This window comes from Sceloporus undulatus, chromosome 10 (genome assembly GCF_019175285.1).
Source record: "Sceloporus undulatus isolate JIND9_A2432 ecotype Alabama chromosome 10, SceUnd_v1.1, whole genome shotgun sequence".
NCBI classification, from domain to species: Eukaryota; Metazoa; Chordata; class Lepidosauria; order Squamata; family Phrynosomatidae; genus Sceloporus; species Sceloporus undulatus.
Window position 1 is genome coordinate 10,370,171 of NC_056531.1, and position 20,396 is coordinate 10,390,566.

A 20,396-nucleotide genomic window follows, 5' to 3' on the forward strand; every position below is an offset into this window, starting at 1 on the left:
ATAATAATAATAATAATAATAATAATAATAATAATAATAATAATAATAATTTACTTATATCCAGCCTCTTCCATTTTGAGAATAGAGGTGGGTAACAGGAGAGTTTACAACAATAAAAACAACAAGCCCCACAAGACCCCAGCCCAATCCTCCCTACCAAGTATAAAATTAAACAATAAAACATGGTTAAAAATACTTAACAATATGACAAAATTGCTAAACAAACCACAAATAAGAAAAACAATAAAAGGAGGGGGGATTCAGTTGGTTCTGGACATTATCAATCGGGGAAGGCCTGCCGGAAGAGAAAGGTTTTTGTCGCCTTTTTAAAAGCCTCGAGTGAGGATAATTGGCGAATCTCTTCCAGCAGGTCATTCCAAGCTTTTGGAGTGGTGACAGAGAAGGACCTCCAGGAGGTCACCGCCAATCTGGTCTTTCTAGATTGTAAAAGGTTTTTCCCAGAGGATTGGAGTGTGCGGGAGGATTGTATGGGAGGAGGTGTTCCTTCAAGTAGACTGGACCCAGCCATGTAGGGTGTTACAGGTGATAACCAACACCTTGTACTGTGCCCGGAAGCTAACAGGCAGCCAATGTAGTGATTTTAAAATAGGTGTAATATGGTTGAACTTGGATTTTCCGGCAACCAGTCTGGCTGCCATGTTTTGAATCTATTGGAGCTATGTGGCACAAAGGTTGACCCATGTAGAGCGCATTGCAGTAATCAAGACGAGAGGTTACTAGAGCATGTATGACCGTTTCTAGGTCCCGCTGCTCCAGGTAGGGGCGCAACTGGCGTATCAGCCGAAGCTGATAACAGGCACTCCTGGCTGTCGCATCAATCTGAGAAGACAGTTGAAGTGACGAATCCAGGAGCACCCCTGGGGGCATTACTAGGGGGTGCGGGGGTGCAACCAGGTGACACCAAGAAAAGGGGTGACACCCAGTTGGACCCTTCTCCTCCTTTCTGGCTGCTCCGGGACACAAGGGATGGAGGAGGAAGAGAAGGAGTGTGCTCACATGCCCTTCCCAGCTGCGCCTTCCTGGGCTTTCTCTCCAGGAAAAACCCTGGGATGGAGCATCCGGGAAGGGTTAGACTAAAATGGTGAAGGGTCTTGAAACCATGCCATATGAGGATGTTTAGTCTGGGGATGTTTAGTCTGGAGAAGAGAAGGTTAAGAGGTGATATGATAGCCCTGTTTAAATATTTGAATGGATGTCATATTGAGGAGGGAGCTAGCTTGTTTTCTGCTGCTCCAGAGAATAGGACCCGGAGCAATGGATGCAAGCTACAGGATAAGAGATTCCACCTCAACATTAGGAAGAACTTCCTGACAGTGAGGGCTGTTGGATAGTGGAAGACACTCCCTCGGACAGTGGTATACTCTCCTTCCTTGGAGGTCTTTAAACAGAGGCTGGATGGCCATCTGTCAGGTATGCTTTGATTGAGAGTTCCTGCATGGCAGAATGGGGTTGGACTGGATAGCCCTTGGGGTCTCTTCCAATTCTAGGATTCTATTATTCTATGATTCTAAGTTCCATTATATACAATGACATTGTATATTGGCATCCCTTAATATAAAACAGCCCAGTCCAGGTTTGCTTTTGAGGATTTTTTGGGATAGAAATATTTTTGAACTGCAGATGCAGAATCTGTGGTTCTGGAGAGATGAGTGTAAATATAAATACACTAATGAGGAGCAAGGAAGCCTCTGAGTATTCTTTGCCTATGGAATTCATGGGGTTGACACAAGTCAACAGAGGACTTGAAGGCACAGATACACACACTGTTTCCAAGCGACGCATGCCACACTTGTTCTTTGTATCTTCTTCCCGTGTTCAAACTGCACCTTATTAGCAGAGCATGCAAAGAAGTTCTCAATAATGGCTCCAAATGTTTTGTACATTTTAAACACTGAGTAGAAATCAATAGGAGCTGGGACATTGTATATATCTAAGCAGCCTGTTTTTTTCAATATGGCTCTCTCTCCTGTCGGCTTTGTAGTTCCTTTCTGACTTTTCTCCTTCATCATCCTCGGCATATTTTGGACCGCAGCGCTCATTATTTCTTCATGTAGGAGGTTTATCCATTATCAGCAAGTCCAAAATGAGACTCCCAGCCCAGCACTGTGTGGCACTAGAGGCTAAGTGTATCCCAAGGCCCATGTCATGGGTCAGCATCAAATAACACTTGTAAAGGAGCATACACTTGCAGAGGATCTGCAGCATACTCCTAGAGCATGATTGTTCCAAGTTAGCTTTGGAGTTTATCAAACAAGGGAAATTGGAAGTATAATCCAATGGCAATCCGAACGCAATCATAGGGTTTCACGTTATTTCGTGATGAACTACCACATGCCTACCTCATGCAATTTCGGGCAATGAGAAGTCAGTCCGCACGCAATCATGGGGTTTCACGTTATTGTGTGATAGACTACCTCACGCAATTTCGGGCAATGGCAAGCTATTTTTGGGCAATGGAAAGTCAGTTCGAATGCAATTCGAATTCACTTAAATTTGCTGAATGCGTTCTGGCCCCACTTTCTTTTCATTCAAAATTAAGAGAAATTCCTCCCATGTGATAAACGCCATTGTTTGCCTGAACTACTGCTAATGCTGCTGCTGTTATTAATGTTTATTTCTATCTTGCCTTTTTCCCAGTTTGTGACTCAAAATGGCTTGCAACAAATTTAAAAAAAACACACATTGTTAATCATTCACAAAATATAAAAGTTCAAATGAGATTAAACAACCAAAAACTTAAAAACCAATTAAAACATACATAATTAAACATGCACATACACTCCTGCACAACACTTAGCAAGATCCAGCTTCGGTGAGATGGGTCTTCTCCAGTCGCCCAGCAATTGACTGTCAGAACAAAAAAGTCTTTACTCGTCTACAAAAAGAAAGTCGGGAGTGTGCCAATCTAACCCTCTCTGGGAAGGAAAGAAATTGGCAGCATGAGCTTTCGTACACTAAAGTCTACTTCCTCCGATGCATTCCTCAGATGCATTTCCGTTCTTTCTCAAGCCTCAGAGATGTGACTAGAGATACTTACACTCACTAAATTGCAATAAACCAAAGGTTGTGGGCACCTTAAGGAAGTCATTTTACCATCCACCTTAGAGTCAACTGTATCTAGCAGCGTTTTTTTCCTGGCATCAGCCCTCCTTGCTGGTTCAGTCCCACAGGTTTTTCTCTTTGATATGTGGGCTTTGGTGGTGGTGGTGCTAGAGCATGCGATACCTGTTGTGCTCCTTCCTTCCTTCCTTCCTTCCTTCCTTCCTTCCTTCTTTCCTCTATGTTGAACTGACAGTAGTGTGGCATTGGAAAGCATCCAGGAGGGCTGTTTTTATTTTATTTTATTTTGTTCTGCTTCTGCTACTCAGCAACTGTATGGAGACACTGCCTGACAGCAGTGTGGCAGATGCAGCCAAGTGGGATTTAGAAGCGCTTGGGTCTCCTTTGGGGACGCATGACAGCGCTTGCAGAGCGGAGAAGAGGCGACAGGCAGCTTTAACTTTTGTGGGGTGGGGAAGAGTAGTAGCTAATTAACACTATCAAGTGGTAAAAATGGAGCATGGGACACGGCAGGCATACTAAGCTGCGTGGCGCAAGTTGGCAATGCAGGGAAAATCTCCCCCGCCGTGAGCAGAGTTGTGTGCAAGCAATCATTCAGAATGGAAAGAGCACTGAATTTTCTGCTGGATGTCAAGCATTTGAGAATCTGGGTTGAAAGGTTTCAGCCGGTCTGAGCAGAAATGGAGGAGGTGTATTTTTGCCAGTACCTGTGAAGTCTTCCATTGAGTTCTATCTCTGCCTGTCTGTCTGTCTGTGTGTGCATTGATGGGAGAAAGAATAAGAGTGGGTGTCGAACAGGGTCATCCAGCAGCCTGTCTTGTGCTCCTTACCTCCCATGCCAACATCATTTTTGACCTTCAGAAAGCCAAACTGGGGGTGATGGGAATTGTAGTCCAACACATTTGCAGGTTCTAGGTTGGAAAGCATGCCTTTGGGGCTTTTCCAATGGAGGGATTTGCCTTGGTTCTTGGGAGGTGGATGGGCTGCATGGTCTGATCTGTGGTTAAGTTTCTGAGCCTTTTCACAGTACTGTCTTTCCCAACAAAAAGGTAAAGGTAGTCCTTTGACATGAATATCTAGTTGTAGCTGACTGTAGGGGACGGTGCCCATCTCTGTTACTAAGCCAGAGAACCGGCGTTGAAGACGACTCCAGTAGTCATGTGGCCAGCATGACTGCACCGAACACCTTCCCACCGAAGTGGTATCTATCTATCTACTTGCATTTGCATGCTTTCGAACTGCTAGGTTGGCAGAAGATGGGACTAGTGATAGGAGCTCACCCCATTATGCAGCACTCGGGCCTTGAACTGCCAACCTTTGGATCTTCCAATCACCAGAACTGGCATCTTAACCACTAAGCCACCGCATCAAATTAGCATTTGAAGCATGGGCACACTCTCTTCCAGAGCTTTGGAAGAGTTACTTTTTTGGGACAACGACTTCTTGAACTCACCAGCCAGAGAGTTGTAGTCTCAAAAAGGAACATGCTAAATTCTGCTCTCTTTTCTTGCTAGTTGTCTTTGGGATATGAGGTGTTTTCAAGCTCGCGATGAGTCGCATCAGGTTTATTTTTATACACTCCTTTCCTGAAGTTATACACTAAGAATATTATGTAGTGCTGTGTCCTGCCTAAGCAATCTTCCCAAGCTTGAGCCTCAGGCGGCTGTCATGCGAGGCGGGAGTTGAGAACCAGAAGCCAGGACTCACACTTGCTCCAAGGGTCAGGTAGAAATGCACCAGAGTCAACCAACTTTGTTGCCCAAGCAAAGTCTTGAAGGAGAAACTTGCCCTGTCTCTGACTTTTCCACATCACTTCATTTTCTACTTTCTGATCCTTCCATATCCATCCCACTCCAAGCAAGATGCTTCGTAGCTCTTCCTCTCTAGAGCCCTGTCCAGATGGGCCAAATACAATGGCTTGTCCCTGTCCTCTCAGTGGGGGGACCAAATGATGCATGGCGCAAACCCCGGTTCTGGTACAAACAGACAATGGCCAGCCGGTTCATCACCAGAACCGGGGCATTTCCCTCTTACCACAGAGTTTTAATCATCATCAGATCTTCTCTCGAATTTCACCACGTGGCACAACTGCATATGAAAGGGTTCCTGGTTTTGGCCCTGGCAGCTCTTGATATAATGACATCCTTGCTTTCAGCGCTACCTCTGGGGCCTTCTCTTTTTCAAATTCTCCTTAGCAGCTTTTGACGGCTGGTTCCGGGACGATGTCTCTGCTCCTCCCTCCTTCCTTGCGTGACATTCTGTTTTCTGTCTTTATCAGCACAGCGCCGCACTTTCCATCCATCATTCTAAGCACCTTACTGCCAGATCTGACTACAATTGTGCTGCTTCTAAAAATAAATTTAAAAAAAACTGTCCCTGTTTTTCGAAGACATCCCTTCAGTGTTATCTTGACGTTCGGGTTGCTTGCATAGAGCAAGCTGATGTGCAGAATCCCAATTGAACAGGGCAGGGCTGGCGGTACAATATGTGCTCCTTCATGCTTTCAGGCTGGCACATGGAAGGACAATTTACTCTATCTAGTAGCTCCTTTGCCCCCCATTTCTTCAGACCGGGTCAAAGTTCTCTTTCCGACTACCACAGACACTGTGTGTCTTTATCAACACTATTACGTTTTTGTCTTTCCTTTTGAAAAAAAAAGATGAACTTGTCACCATTACTAATGAAGCTACTGATGCGTCATTCAAAAAAAGGCTAGAGTCCAGCAGTGCGCTAAATCCAATGCACTATTTTTTTAAAAAAAAATCACAATTTGGTTTCCATTCTAATAATATGTTTGTTTGTCTTCCTTTTTGACTGATTTTTTTTCGCAGTTGCTTAGGAAGTGCTTTGCATTTTCTCACCAGGGCATGCCGCTTTTAAAATATGACCTTGTCGATAGCTCAGCTTTGAGAATCCCGATTGCCATCTGGTGGACATCCATGGCATCGATTCAGGCCCAAGTTCAACTAGCTGAGATCAGTCCCTTTATAATAAGGAATAATCATCCATTTGATGAAGCAGTGTTTCCCAAACATTGGTTTTCCAGATGTTTTTGGACTTCAGCTCTCAGAATTCTTGACTCTTGGCCAAAACTGTCCAGGGTTCCTGGGAGCTGAAGTCCAAAACACCTGCGGGTTAAAGTTTTGGAAGCACTATGCTACACCTTAGTGCTGTACTCATTCGCCATTTCACATTATCCATCAGCCATCTTTAGCCACAGCTTGCAACACGTAGTTTGCATTTACCATATTGTCTGGTTTGCTTACTCTTTTTCTTGCCACTTTCTCCCAATTTTTTGCCATTTCTTTCGTTGTGTTTTTCTCTTTCAGTTTGTCTTCGTCTCTCATTTTTCAGAGAGCCAGCGTGGCATGATGGTTTGAGTGTTGGACTATGTCTCTGGATACTAGGGTTTTTATTTTATTTTATTTTATTTGCATTTTATTACAATTTACATTAAAAAAAACATACACAACATATACAACAATACAAATTGTCTATATTATACTTACATCCACAAATCTCATTCTTCTTCATTTATACCAAACATTCTCCATTTAATCTAGACTTGACATATAAACGAACCTAAAAATTACTTCCCAATGCTTGTATTTTCCCAGTTGTCTTTTTGTTGCGTTTCAGATTACTATGTACCTGGATACTAGGGTTTGATTCTCCGCTTGGCCATGAAACCCACTGGGTGACCTTGGGTCACGTCCTCTCAGCCCAAGGGAAGGCAATGGCAAACCTCTTCTGGAACATAGTTTTGTTGGGGTTTTCAGGCTAGCGGTTGTGTCCTGGAAGAGTTTATTCCTGATGTTTTTGCCAGCATCGGTGGCTGGATGAAGACGCCAGCCACTGACACTGGCAAAATGTGAGGAATAAACTCTTCCAGAACACAGCCGCATAGCCCGAAAAACTCACAAAACTATGGATGCCGGCTGTGAAAGCCTTCGACTCACATTTTTTATGACATTTGCCATTGGGGAGTTGTTCTGCCTAAAATTGTCATGTGGTATTTTTAGGCAAAACTGCTTTTCTTTTCTGTGCAGGAAATAATTTGACTAGAGAAAAGGCTGCTTTCTCTGCAGAAAATCCTGTAGCTGGCCACTCATTTCCATGTGGTTTTTGCACAGAAAACAGGGTGCTGTTTCTTGCGCAGAAAATGGCGTTCCATCCATAAAAATGTCATGTGTGAATTTTGAGCAGAATAAGTCCTGAACTGCAAAGATTCCCGTCAGTCCTGGAGGTGCTTACAGGCCCTGTGGAAAAACAAACTTTCAAGCCTGCTTACAGCTTGGTCTCTCTAGTTTAGCACATGGGATGGATCCCGTGCAGAAACTGAATTTAAACTAGGAAAAAACCCGCAAAAATGGATAGGTTTTGAAATTACGTCGGGAGTTACTCCGAACAAAAAGTGGACAAAACCCGCAAATGCGGTTAGATTATCAGACGACATTTGTGTGAAGGCAAAATAATGCGACATTAACCGGAACGGAAAGTCGCCAAAACCTGCTCCTTTTTCTTTTCAGGAACTTCTGAAAGTAAAAAGGAGTGAGTTTGGGCGACTTTTCGTTTGGATTAATGTCGCGTTATTTCTCCTTTACATAAACACGTCTGAAAAACAACCTGCAAAAGTGCTCCCTTCCCCGCCCCTAGACCTTTAAATCTTGTTTCTGCATGGCATTTATGTAATTTGCCTCCCTGTGATAAACTCCTCTGATTAGAAAAGGAGGCTTATGGTGGTGTCTCCATGCCAGACACCATGACTCCACCCCCATCATGTCATGATGCTGCACACCCTTCTAGATGGTGCAGTGCCGAAAAGGCGTCACAAAGCTGCGCCACCATGGCTATGACGCCCTTTAGAGGACACAAAAAGGAGCCGCTTTTTACACTCTCCGGAAGCCAGATCTGTGCCATGGCATGCAGTTGGTGCTGCACCAATTCGGACGCTAAAGAGGCAGTTAGATGCTGCCCATCTGTACAGCCCTTCAAGAAAACTTTAGCTAACTAACATTAACCGATCCATTCTCAAACTGTATAAATTTTGAAATATGTGCTCTACGGCATTCCCTTAGTATACATGCAGAGTTTCAGGTGTCTGGATTTCATGGTCTTAGGCTCTGTGGCAAAGATGCACATACACATTCTCTTGGATTACTATAGATTCAGTAGATTTAGTAGATTTATATCCCATTTTCACCACAACTGCTCAAAGTAGTTTCCACCAATTTATAAATGCAAGAGCCATATACCCGCACACCAAACCTGTGTTCCACTGGCAAGTTCAAATGGTTAGGGAGACCTTTCAGTTGACTCCTGCCAAGACGGGCTTTTCATTGCAAAGTTGCAATGGTTTTGAATGAACGAGCAAAACAGCAATTAGCTTTTGCTTTTTGTTCTTGTCTTGTTTTGTCTTGTCGGCTAATTACCAGCCTTGACTGACCTTTTTTGTCTTTTTCAAGTCCTGTCTTTGTGTTGATTTTATTAAAAAAGGAAAAAACCCCACAACAACATCAGCAACACCACTGTAGACAATTATCTATATATTAGACAAAAGGAGCAAAGACTGTGGGGGGAAATAATTAAAGATGATTTTGGAAATTAAGGCAATGGATTTAAGAGACAAGCAGGTGCTTAATGGAAGCTGGAACAGCTGCACCTTGCAGGAATCAGCTTGGAAAGGTACTTCAAGGAAGGGTTTGATGGTACTGTGCACAGCTGGAAGAACATGTAATAATTTTTTTTTAAATACCTCCTGCAAATGGGGCAGCTGGATTCATTAGGATGCAGGCAGCTACAAAGAGATGCATGTGAATTTGCGGTCTGGTTTGCCACGTGTTGCAGTGTGTACATGAACGGGAGGCATCCAGCTGCTCAAGTAGAGCAGCTACAAAAACAATCCTATGAATATTTGACAAATGTCCCCCCTCTCAGGGAATTCAGAGGGCTCTGGATGCTGTGCTTGAAATCCATGGTAGGGAGCCTTGGTGTTTAAATGCCAGTCCTGCAGTCACAAGGTTGCGGGTTTGATTCCAGGAAGGGGTCCAGGGTCCACTCAGCCTTCCATCCTTTTGTAGGTTGGTCAAATGAGGACCCAGCATGTTGGGGGCAATTGGCTTACAGATTGTAAACCACTTAGACAGTGCTTAGTTCACTATGAAGTGGTATAGAAATGTAAATGCTATTGCTATGGTACTTTGCAGCACCTAGACAAAGAGGAGAAAACGATTTTCTCTTGTGGGACTTGTGGCCAGGGCTGTGGCAAAAGGTCGTAAGTTAGCTGGAGTCCCCTCTTTAGTCTCAGGCTGCTGCCACACTGCAGAATTGATGCAGTTTGGCACTGCTTTAACTGTCATGGCTCCATGTTATGCAGTCCTATGGTATGTACTATGTTGTGGCCCCAGAGCTCTGACAGAGGAGGCTAAATATTTCACACAAAAGCACAAATCCCAGTATTCCATAGCATGGAGCCATGACAGCTAAAGCGATGCCTAAGTGCAAATATTATGTGCTAATTTACTTAGCACTGCCTAGAAGCTTGTGTAATCGTAAATTACTGACATGGTTAACGATTGCTGTACTTTGCTGACATTTAAGCTTTTGTTGAATTGTCACTGACGGTACTTGCTGGATTTCCCTGTGTGGGTATAGACGTGAGTATGTACGTGTCCATGTATAATATATGTAGTTGCATATACATATTACATATATGTGTTTGCAGGTGCAAACATGCACCCGCACACATACACCCACATTCCTGCCCACTGAGGGTGACCTTTCATGCATGTGATGAAGTAGAATCTTGTCCACAAAAGTTTAAGATGTAATCAATTTGTTCATCTTTAAGGAGATTATCGCCGTCTGTTTTCGCCCGATCCGGGCACAGGCTTGAATGCGTGAAAGCGGTTCTTATTGTACGTCTCTTTGCCCAACTCAGCTGCATCATGTACCTGATCCAGACTCCTAGTGTACTTTTTGAAGGACGAGAAAGTATTGTTGATATGAAAAATACACCAGGAGTCTGGATCAGGTACATGATGCAGCTGAGTTGGGCAGAGAGGTGTGCGATAAGATCCGTTTTCACCCATTCATGCCCAGCCCTTGCCCGGTTTGGGTGAAAATAGATTTGCGATAACCTCCTAAATCTCCACTTCTGTTTTTGCTGCTGCAGATTAGCGCAGCTACCCCTGGAAACTGGTAGAAATCTGAGATGTGGTTTGCATCTTCTCTTCACCTTTAGGGTTTGAATTGCTTTACCAACCGGAGGTGGTGCGGCTTTACCTCTCCATTCTCACAGAAAGTCAGAATTTCAACACTCTGGAAGCTGCAGCTGGTGCTCTGCAGAATCTCAGTGCTGGAAACTGGACGGTAAGTTCCATCTTGTCTTTTATCATTAATGTTATTTAGCTGCTTTCTTGTGTTCCTCTAACTAAGAGCCCATACAGAGAGGCCAAAATAAAGCTGCTTTGGGTAACTTTGGAGGTATGCTGTTTAAATGACACATATGACTTAAGAGGCCAGAAGTCATGCCAAAGCCACACTCCAGTCCTAAGGACTGGAGCGTGGCTTTGGCTCAGCTTTTGGATTCATAAGATGTGTGTGTCATTTAAACAGCATACCTCCAAAGTGACCCAAAGCAGCTTTATTTTGGCCTCTCTGTTCGGGCTCTATTTTATCTTACACTGTCAAAACACATGCTTCAGACTTGGAGACCTTCCTAATTTTGTCTTATTTTGTTTTCCGCTACCAACACCTCCTTGCTTCCCTTTGATCAGTGGTCCACATACATCCGGGCAACTGTGCGAAAGGAGAGAGGCCTACCAGTTCTTGTGGAGCTCCTGCAGTCTGATTCCGATAAGGTGGTGCGAGCGGTGTCCATCGCTCTGAGAAATCTCTCCATGGATCGTCGCAATAAGGACCTCATAGGTGCGTTCCTGCATCCATGAAGCTGGTCCCTAAAAGGAGCACAGGGCAGATATACTAGGGATGGGAAGACTTCAGACTTTGCTACAATCCTGCAATCCACCAATCCTCTTAGTGCTAGAAGCACACTCTTAGAATTAATTCTCAGAGCATTGAAACAGAGCATTGAATATCAGAACTGGATGGAGCTCCCAGTTCTTTCCCTTAACAACCTATTGCTGACTATCTGAAAATTTTTCAGTAGTAAGATTTAAGGAGAGTGGGAGTCATTTTGTTGTTGCCACTGTCTAACACTTGCAAGTCATACATCTTTTTCAGTCTATTACATACCACCTCCTAGAGTTTTATCAGTGCATTGAGATTAGTCTTCTGCTCACCTCTGGCCTGTTTGCTGCAGCGGAAGAGTCTTTCCTTCCACACTGACATTTTTAAAATGTTGATAGATGTTTCAACAAATTACCAAATACTTGGGCAAAATAGTAAAAAGGAGGCTGGTACTTGAAAGGTTTTTGGTACTTGAAAGTGCTGGACTTGCAAACCTGGGGAGAGCATTCTGAAATCATAGTGCTATTAAAGAAAATGGGCTCTTTCCCTGGTTGCATCGACCCTGTAGAAATAATGCCGTTTGACACCACTTTAACTGCCGTGGCTCCATCTTACAGAATCCTGGGATTTGTAGTTTGGTGCAGCACCAGGACTCTTTGGCAGAAAAGGCTAAAGACTTTGTAAAATTACAGATCCCAGGATTCCATAGGATGACAGCACTTAAAGTGGTGTCAAACTACATTATTTCTACAGTATGGATGCACCCCTAGTCATTGCCTTCATAAATTCTGATACTTAATTATCCATGTAGATGTCTGTGTTCCAGACATCCTTAAAAACCTTAAAAGTTGCAGCTAAAATATTGCATCATGGTACCTATCCCATTTCCCTGTCCCCAGAAGTAATGTAGCTACCATATTTGTCAATGGACAGGGATATTGGACAGGCAGAAGTCCATTGCTGGCCATTTCTAGTGAAGTGCACTATATCCATTAGTAATCTGCCCACTCCATCCAAAGGTTTTTCCTTCAATGGTCCAAAGAAATAAAACTAAAAAGAGTCCTAGAGCTTTTATCTCGCTGAATGCTAAAAGGCCCATGTGGGGGTCTTAGCGCATAGTCTTCTGGAAGCACTTAAAATGCTACGTAACATGAATGTTATGTGCACCTTGTTCTAGGGAAAGCACAGAGAGGCTAGCCAATTTTGTTTTGGACCCCACAGAGCCATTCTGTCTGTGCATGCATGAGCATTAATGTGTGGTGTTAACCAATGTGTCTCCTAGTGCCCATTTGATGAGGCCGTGAAGTATAAAATACAACAGCTACAAAATCTGCATTGTGGGATACTCTGCTTTCTCCTGGCTTCCAGAACATGCTCACTTTCAGGCAATGATTTTTCCAGACACCTTCCCCCCTAAAAAGGGGTCCGGAGCTTCAGGAAATGCACTTAAAACATACTGAACTAACCTCGCTCTTCATGGTAGAGTATTCTACAATGCAGATTTTGTAGCTATCATATAATCACAAGGAGCTATCATAGGGACTAACTAAATGAAATGGGATATAGATGTTTAATCACATTTAATTTCTGAATACAATGGTCTTGATTTACTATCAGATGAGTGTGAGCAGAGAAACTGAATCCAGAATGGGCATGAGTCTTGGCATCCTTTGCAGAACTCGGAAAAGTTACTTTTTTGGAGTACAGAATCTGGTATCTCCCAGCCAGCAATGGCCAGGCTGCCTTGGATAGTCTGTAAGTTGTAGTTCCCCACAAAAAAACAAAAACAAAAAAACAAAAAAAAATCTCAGTCACATATAGGTTATTCCTTACACTAAGCCAGACCCTTACTCCAGGGATGGGCACCTATAGTGGTGGCTGATTTTTGCCCTTGTGCCCCCACTGCATTTCCCGACTTTCAGCTGAAAATTGGTCCCAGAAGTAATAATAATAATAACAATAATAAAATTTATTTATATCCCGCCCCATCTGCACATAGGCAATTGGAGCGCTCTGGCAATCGGAGCACTTTATACTTCTGTTTGGGGGGTTGATTTTTGCCAGGGAGCGGGTAGAGGTGTTGTGTTATTCTGTATGTTTTTTTTTTAATTTGTGGAACAATGTTTTGCTTGGAAAAAAAGATTTCAAGTGGGTGAAAGCTACAGGCTTTGAGGGGCTCAGGGATGCGGGCCATATATGGCCTGCAGGACTGCACTTTCCACACACCAATTTAAATCAAGAAGAAACAACATGGTGCCCTCTAAGTGCTTTGTCTATGAATCAAATCAGCCTTGACAATTTTGTTTGGAGCTGGTGGGTGTTGTATTTTAAATCACCTGGAAGGCACCTGGTTAACTACCCTTTATCCAATCCCATTACCTACTCTGTTAATAGCTTTCCAGTCTATCAGGTGGAAATATTTTTCTACATCTTACTACCTTTTTATCTGAAGAATGAACCTGGGACCTCTGTACCTTGTGCTATGGTTCCATATAGTGGAACAATCAGATTTGACTAATGGGAATGCTTTCGGTTCTTCAGGTAGCTATGCCATGGGTGAGCTGGTACGAAATTTGCCTAGCAGACAACAGAGATCTTCAAAAAACCTGGAGGAGGACACCGTGGTTGCAGTCCTGAACACCATTCACGAAATCATTACTGACAGCTCCGAAAATGCCAGGTCCCTGATCCAGACGCAAGGCATTCAGAAGCTAGTTGCTATCAGCAAATCGAGGTTAGCCTTTCGCTCTTGCTCAATATGGGAAAGCAAAGATGCAGGAACTTGCCTCATGGCATGTCAGAGTATTTGTTCATGAAGCATGGTATTGTTTGCTCTGACTGGTAGGGTGACCCTTTATGTTCAGGTGGTGATCTTGCCCATTACAACACCAGTGATGTTAGAAGAGGTGGTTCTAATGGGCATGGAAGATGGAGGAGCTACCTTAGTGATAGTCCTTTTAACTGAAGTTTAAAGCTAGACGTTAAGATGGTGAATGGACTAACATTTGAACTTTAGGAAGCTACTATAAGGTGAGGTCACTTATCCACCCTGCCCAGTGTCAACTGATCTACTAGTCTTCACTTACTGGGTTTGGACCCACAACTGTCTTGCAACCTGACACAAGGTGGATCACAACAGCTAGAGAGGCTGTGCATTGAACCTAGGGTCTCCTATATTCACAGCAAGTGTTCAACCATTCAGATATGGTTGCTCCTCCTGGATGGCAGGATTCAGGAAGGATTCCCTTATCTTTCTTCTCCAGAACTTGTGTGCTGCCGGCAAGTGATGAGAACCCATTGGACAAAACCAATATTTGGCTTCAGACTAGAGCATGGGGTGTTGCCTTTTAAAAGTATTGTGTATACTCATGTATAAGTCTAGAAATTTTAGTTAAAAATTGACCCAAAAATCTGAGTCGACTTATCCATGGGTCAATGTAAGTACTGTACCTTAACTCTCATAAAAATAGAAAACATCCCCTGGTGAAAAGCAACAGTGTAACCTGTCCTGGAAGCACTGACCTTCCTGTGTTTTCTCATCCATCCATCCTTCAGTATGAACACAAACAGTTAGGCCTCCTGCAATTTTGGCATTGTGAAGTCAAAGGCCTTCACAGCCGGCATCCATATTTTTTTTCTTTGGCATTGTTTTCCTTTGCTTCATCCTTTAGATCCTTTGTTACATGCTCTTAAGTTTTATCCTCGATGTATCCATAATTTGGGCCCCAAAGCCTGCCCTCGACTTATACATGAAGTTGACTTATAGTCGAGTATATACGGTACTTCATTACTTGTTCCTTTTTAATTCATTGCTTGCTACTTTTATCTTAGATGGGTCACAATAGCAGCACTATCACCATGCAAATATATGGTGAAAATTATAATGAAGGAAGGTTTTGCCCAATGACCAGTTGGACTAAGCATGAGCAACCAAGTCTGAAAAAGTTGACACTAGTAAAATTTCCAAGCCAGGGTCTTGCTACTTGGTCTTTTTAGCTAGAGTAGCCAGAATAGAACCCGAGACCTCCAATATGCAAAGCACGTGCTCTAATGTTGTGCTTTTGTGCCTCCTTTTCCATTGAGTTATGGCACCAGCAACTGCATATGGGTGTTGGTTTGCGTTCAAGTCAAGCATGGGTGAGACCATCCTTTTTCTTGCTTACTTTTCCTGCCATCCACTTTCCTCTTGGGATCTCCAGAGAAAAACACATAGATGAGAGCGCTTTTGAAGTAAGGCCACCACCCTAGAGCTGCAGGTTGTTCACTCATATACAAGACTGATGTCTCAAAAAGTTGTCTCTGCCATTGCCAAAACCCCTTTACAGTTCCAAGCCAGAAACAAACTTTTGGAGCTGTGGTGCTTGCTTTGCTCGTGAACTTTAAGAAGCTGCCAACCTTCACATTTGTGAAATAAGAAATAAAAAACCTCAGCAGCATCACTAACATCAGCCCCTTGCTTTAGCTAGACATGTGAGTGCAGAGTTGAGGCCCTCAAAGGACATGCCATATCTCTGTATCATAAATCAGTGCCGTTAATTGGTTGAGTTGGGTTTGGATACAATGGAATAAAATGATCAATAGAAAGAAACGATCAGTCATCTTGGGACAGGTTCCCTTGATGCCTGCTCTGTTCCTGAGCTTCAAGCACACATTTATCAGGCATCATCATTTAAGGAAATCTGGGTGTTTATTGGCAGAGTGGGAAATGTTTGTGCTTTGCAACGTTCCATTATATGGGTGGCAACGATCAGGCTGTTAACAACATAAACTGGCCCACCTACAGCAAATGGGTAATAATCTCAAATGACTCTCATTTGAGCTGTAACAGAGTTGGAGAGAAGCTGCCTTCTTTGTGATAACTGGAAAGCAGGCCTCTAGTTGCATATTCTACCCCTCCAAGCTCTATCGCTTACAGGTTACAGCTTACACACACGTGTAACCTGTATACTTTTCATAAGCCAAAGCCGTTAAACCTGGTGTTGTGGGAACCTTGATCAGAAGCTGCTGATTCTTGACCTAGAGTTCCAAGGCATGGCTTAGTGGCAGATCTCTCTCCCTGTCACAGATTCATCCTATGACAGATGCAAGGCAAAAAGTTTGAAATCGTGGTCTAGAGATTCCTAGAGAGAACCCTTCTCTAGGCATTTGTAGGTTCTCAAGGATAATTCTGTGATCAACGTCCAGCAGATGTTGACCATAGAGTTGCTCTGGAGGACCTCAAGAGGTGTTCTCTCAGGTAAAATAAATAGTGGTTTGTTTTTTATTTGCAGTTTTTCCACTTTCATGGGGGTCCTCTGTCCCTAACACAGCAAATGTGGTGGGCCCACTGCACTGTCCCTTGTCAGTAGCTCCTTCCATTGAATTCCATCAGAGAGAGAGGAGACCTCCATCACTCTATGGCCAACTGATTCAACCCTCTTCTTAAGGAAAGTTTCTCCACTTTCATTTGGTTCTATTGGGAGGGAGGTGAGATAGTAAGGATCACACTTTGAGCCTACTTGGTTCCAACTACCATTGGCCTCCATTTGGAATGGTTATTTACAGTGATGATTCCATCCGTTCATTTTAAACTTCTTTAAATAACCCTATAAAAAGAGGTTTTCACCTGGATGTGCCCTTTTTCTTCTCCCTGCATTTCTTTTTTGTCCTCTGGGGTCAGCTCTCTTAGCTTGTAAACCATTGCTTTAAACTGTACCTCACCATCAGTGATTTGGCTGAAAGCTGGTATAGAAATGTAGACAGTTAACAAAGGAATACAAATTAATATTGGCATAAATGTAGGGTTTCATGAGAGCCCTGGCAAAGGTCTTTACAGCCAGTTTGTGCAATCACTGGGGAAGTGCTGCTTATCCTGGGTTCAACTTTATGTTTGCCATTCAAAGCTTCTGTGTGCAAAGAGTTCCAGAACTGGCTGAGTCTAACCATCAGGTCTTAATAATCATAAAGAAATGTATCGTGTGATGATCATGGTCTTGGGAACTGACCTTTAAAAATATCTTCAGATATACTGTACTGTAAAGGAATGGCCAGCCCATTCTTCCATACCGTTTGTTATGAGTTAAATTGTCTACCGGCTGAAATATCTGAATGTATTTGATTTTTAATGCTTGATTTTTGTGTGTGTATCCTTTCTCCTTGCACCTCCCTCCATTCCAAAAGCAGCCAGTCCTCCAGGGAAACAAAGGCAGCCTCGCATGTTCTTCAAATGACCTGGAGTTATAAAGACCTACGGAGTGTTTTGCAGAAGGAAGGCTGGAACAAATCCCATTTCCAGGTGAAGATAAATTCTAATTGAGAATTGTAGCCAGAGCAGACGAGAGCTTGCAGTAGTTTATTTTGGCCTCCACTAGTGGTGTATATAGAAAAAGTATAGGAAAAAATACAGACTTGTTTTCTATTTCCACTAAAACAAATCCAGATTCTGTTTTAAGGAAAGACAGATTTGGCTAGACACACAATCAATTTATTGTGTCGAAATATGTTCTTATTTATATTGTTGCATGTTAGAGATGAAGGTACCATTAGAACTAGGGGAAGTAGGTTAGCAAAGCTAGTAGGATCTGAGAAGACAGAAAACAAAAGACGTAGGCAAGACTTACCTATTATTTTATACAGTCACCCCTCCGTTTTCGCAGACTTGAAGTCCGCGGTCTCGATTATTCATGGAAGGACGAGCCCCATTGGTTAAAATGGTGTGCACGCAGGGCCATGTGCAGGAGTGCGCAGCCATTCAAGCCAATGGGGCTTGAATATATAAGAGTTTCCATTTTCACGTGGGGGGGGGGGGTCCGGAACGGATCCCCATGAAAACAGTGGGGTAGCTGTACATTTCCATCCTGCTTTACCATTTATCTTTTTTCCCCATTAAATTAATGCTTATCAATGGCGTCCTGTAGACATCTGTTGAGAAGTCATCCCTATTGAGTTTCCAGGATTGCAGCCTCCAGTAGTTTATGTAGCTTCTTTTAATAGCAAATTCTAGTGGTGTCAACCTGAGTGGAGGCAAAAGAGACACTGAGAAAGAAGCAAATGTTGCAGTAGCACCTGCATCTCTTTTACAGAAAAAGTTATTTTACACAAATTAAGCCGTGAAGACTCCTAAAAACAGTCTAGTGAAGTCTGTGCATGCTTGGTTAGTCGTAGTGTGGTCACAGTCAGCTTCTTTGCTTGTTTCACTTTGAGACCACACAATAACCAGTGGGGTTTTTCACCTGATGGTATATAACAAATTGAAAATATTAAATGCAAACCATGAAATGATCAAAGAACAGCACACATGAAAACCAATATAAAATTAGCACTCTTTGGAGTAAAAGCAGAGCTGGGAAAGGAGAAACAGAAAACTAGGGAAGAATTTGAACTCCTGCCCTGCCTGAACTCCTTATAGTATCCTGTATATCCTAGGCATAACTATCCGGAAGCCTATAGAAAAATACTCATATGAGAAAGAGAAGATGCACTGCAACGCAACATTTCATTGCAGGCCACCCTCCATAAATTCTGGAAAGTCATACTAAAGTCAAGCAAGCATTGCAACCATCTGACTTACTATTAGAGAGAGCAATTCCAAAATGTCTTAACATCAAAAAGGTTCATTAATTCATTTGTTTAACTTTGTATGCCACTTTTCTTCCAACAAGCTCCAGGTGGTATACATGACTACTTTCTCTCCACTTAATCCCCTGAACAACCCTGTGAGGTAGATCAGGCTGGATTAGTGCTTAGCCACAGATGACCCAGTGAACTTTGTGGCTCAGTAGAGATTCAGCCCTAGGTCTCCCAAGTCTCAGTCCAACATCCTAACTGCTACATCAAACTGGGTCTCCCAGTTGCTATAAGTACTATAATATTTTTTGCAAATAAGAATTCATAAATGTCTGTTGCCATGCTACAAATCTCCAGTGCTTTAACCCCAGTAACACCATAGAGCACACAGTGTACGCATCAGTGTGGAAAAGTTTGATTTCAGTGTGCTTGCTGAGCATCATCATTCTAAAAATAGGAAGTAGAACACAGATCATTTTTCTCAGAATGCCTTTTTCATGATACCCTTTTAAAGTGGATTTTGCTTTCTGCTTGGCTCCCTGAAAGCTGCTGACTCTGGCCTTTTTTCTTCTCTGTTCTAGTCGGCATCTGCTACTCCTAAGGGATCCAAAGGTACTTCTTGCAAATCGGGCTACGATGACAGCACTCTGCCTCTTGTGGACAAAAGTCAAGGTCTGTGCTAATCCCAGTAGTGCTGTCTTGACCACAGCAAAAACAGAGAGGATAGTAACAGTGTGATCAGCTAAACCAGATATCATGTTAATTGCACAATGAACCATTGTCTATGGGTTTACATTTAGCAACCAACAAACAAAAAAACCACAGCTGTGGGAACCCAGAATGGATTGAAGCTGGTATGGGGGCCCCCCTCCTCCACACTGAGGCCCTGATCTGGATCACACACATACACACACATATACCCCTTACACACACAGGCATGGACACACTCACAAGGTAGCTGCTTAGTAAAGAAAAAGAATGAAAAGGCCAAGCACATAAATAGCACCACATGTGTTAAAACACAGACTGTTCATGCCATCTGAGCTTGATACGAGAAAGTTGTTTTGGCGGCATTGTTTCCATAGCCCTAGAGTGACAATAAATGTTGGTCCAGACCTGCCACATTCTACCCAGTACAGTGACTAAAACCAGAGTGGGAATCATGTGCCCTGTGGGTTGACCACAACCCTTGGTCCTTCCTCCAGGATCCCAACAGATCCCCATCCCTGAGTTCTAGAGAAACTTAATGCCTTCAAGAGCTGCTTTTGCCTCCCTTTATAAGTCTGCCCATGTTTTACCGTCCTTGGAAGAGGGCTTTCGCTCTATCCCAGTGCCATCACACACGCATTTGGTAGGGAGAGGGCCTTCTTGGTGGCTGCTCCCAGGCTGGTTCATTCTCTCCCACAGGAGGCTTGGTTGCACCCTCAGCTCTATTTCTGCCAGTCCTTTGCCTTTTAACTGGCTGTTGGAGAAGATTCTTTTAATAGAGGTGCTGAACTTTGACCTTTGAATCATAGAATCGTAGAGTTGGAAGAGACCACAAAGGCCACCCAGTCCAACCCCATTCTGCCATGCAGGAACTCTCCATCAAAGCATCTCTGACAGAAGGCCATCCAGCCTCTGTTTAAAGACCTCCAAGGAAGGAGACTCCACTACACTCCGAGGGAGTGTGTTCCACTGATCTTCATTATTATGTTTTAAGCTGCAAATGGTGCAGAATATGGCAGCCCGGCTGGTCACTGGTGCTTCCAGGACCAGCCATATAACACCGGTTTTGAAAGATCTCCATTGGCTGCCCA

At 43.3% G+C, this 20,396-nt stretch overlaps 1 protein-coding gene across 11 annotated transcripts in view; it reads left to right on the top strand.

Annotated features, from left to right (window-relative positions):
* The window catches only part of ARVCF (ARVCF delta catenin family member), a 640,643-nt gene that overhangs the window by 598,048 nt on the left and 22,199 nt on the right, over positions 1-20,396 (top strand). For 7 of the 11 annotated variants that reach the window (XM_042441597.1, XM_042441595.1, XM_042441594.1 and 4 more), the window contains 5 exons: positions 10,325-10,452; positions 10,860-11,010; positions 13,594-13,786; positions 17,212-17,326; positions 19,179-19,269. In XM_042441597.1, the coding sequence (XP_042297531.1) occupies positions 10,325-10,452; positions 10,860-11,010; positions 13,594-13,786; positions 17,212-17,326; positions 19,179-19,269 (678 nt within the window). The remainder of the gene's footprint in view (positions 1-10,324; positions 10,453-10,859; positions 11,011-13,593; positions 13,787-17,211; positions 17,327-19,178; positions 19,270-20,396) is intronic. The other 4 variants (XM_042441599.1, XM_042441602.1, XM_042441596.1 and 1 more) reach the window with 1 other exon arrangement.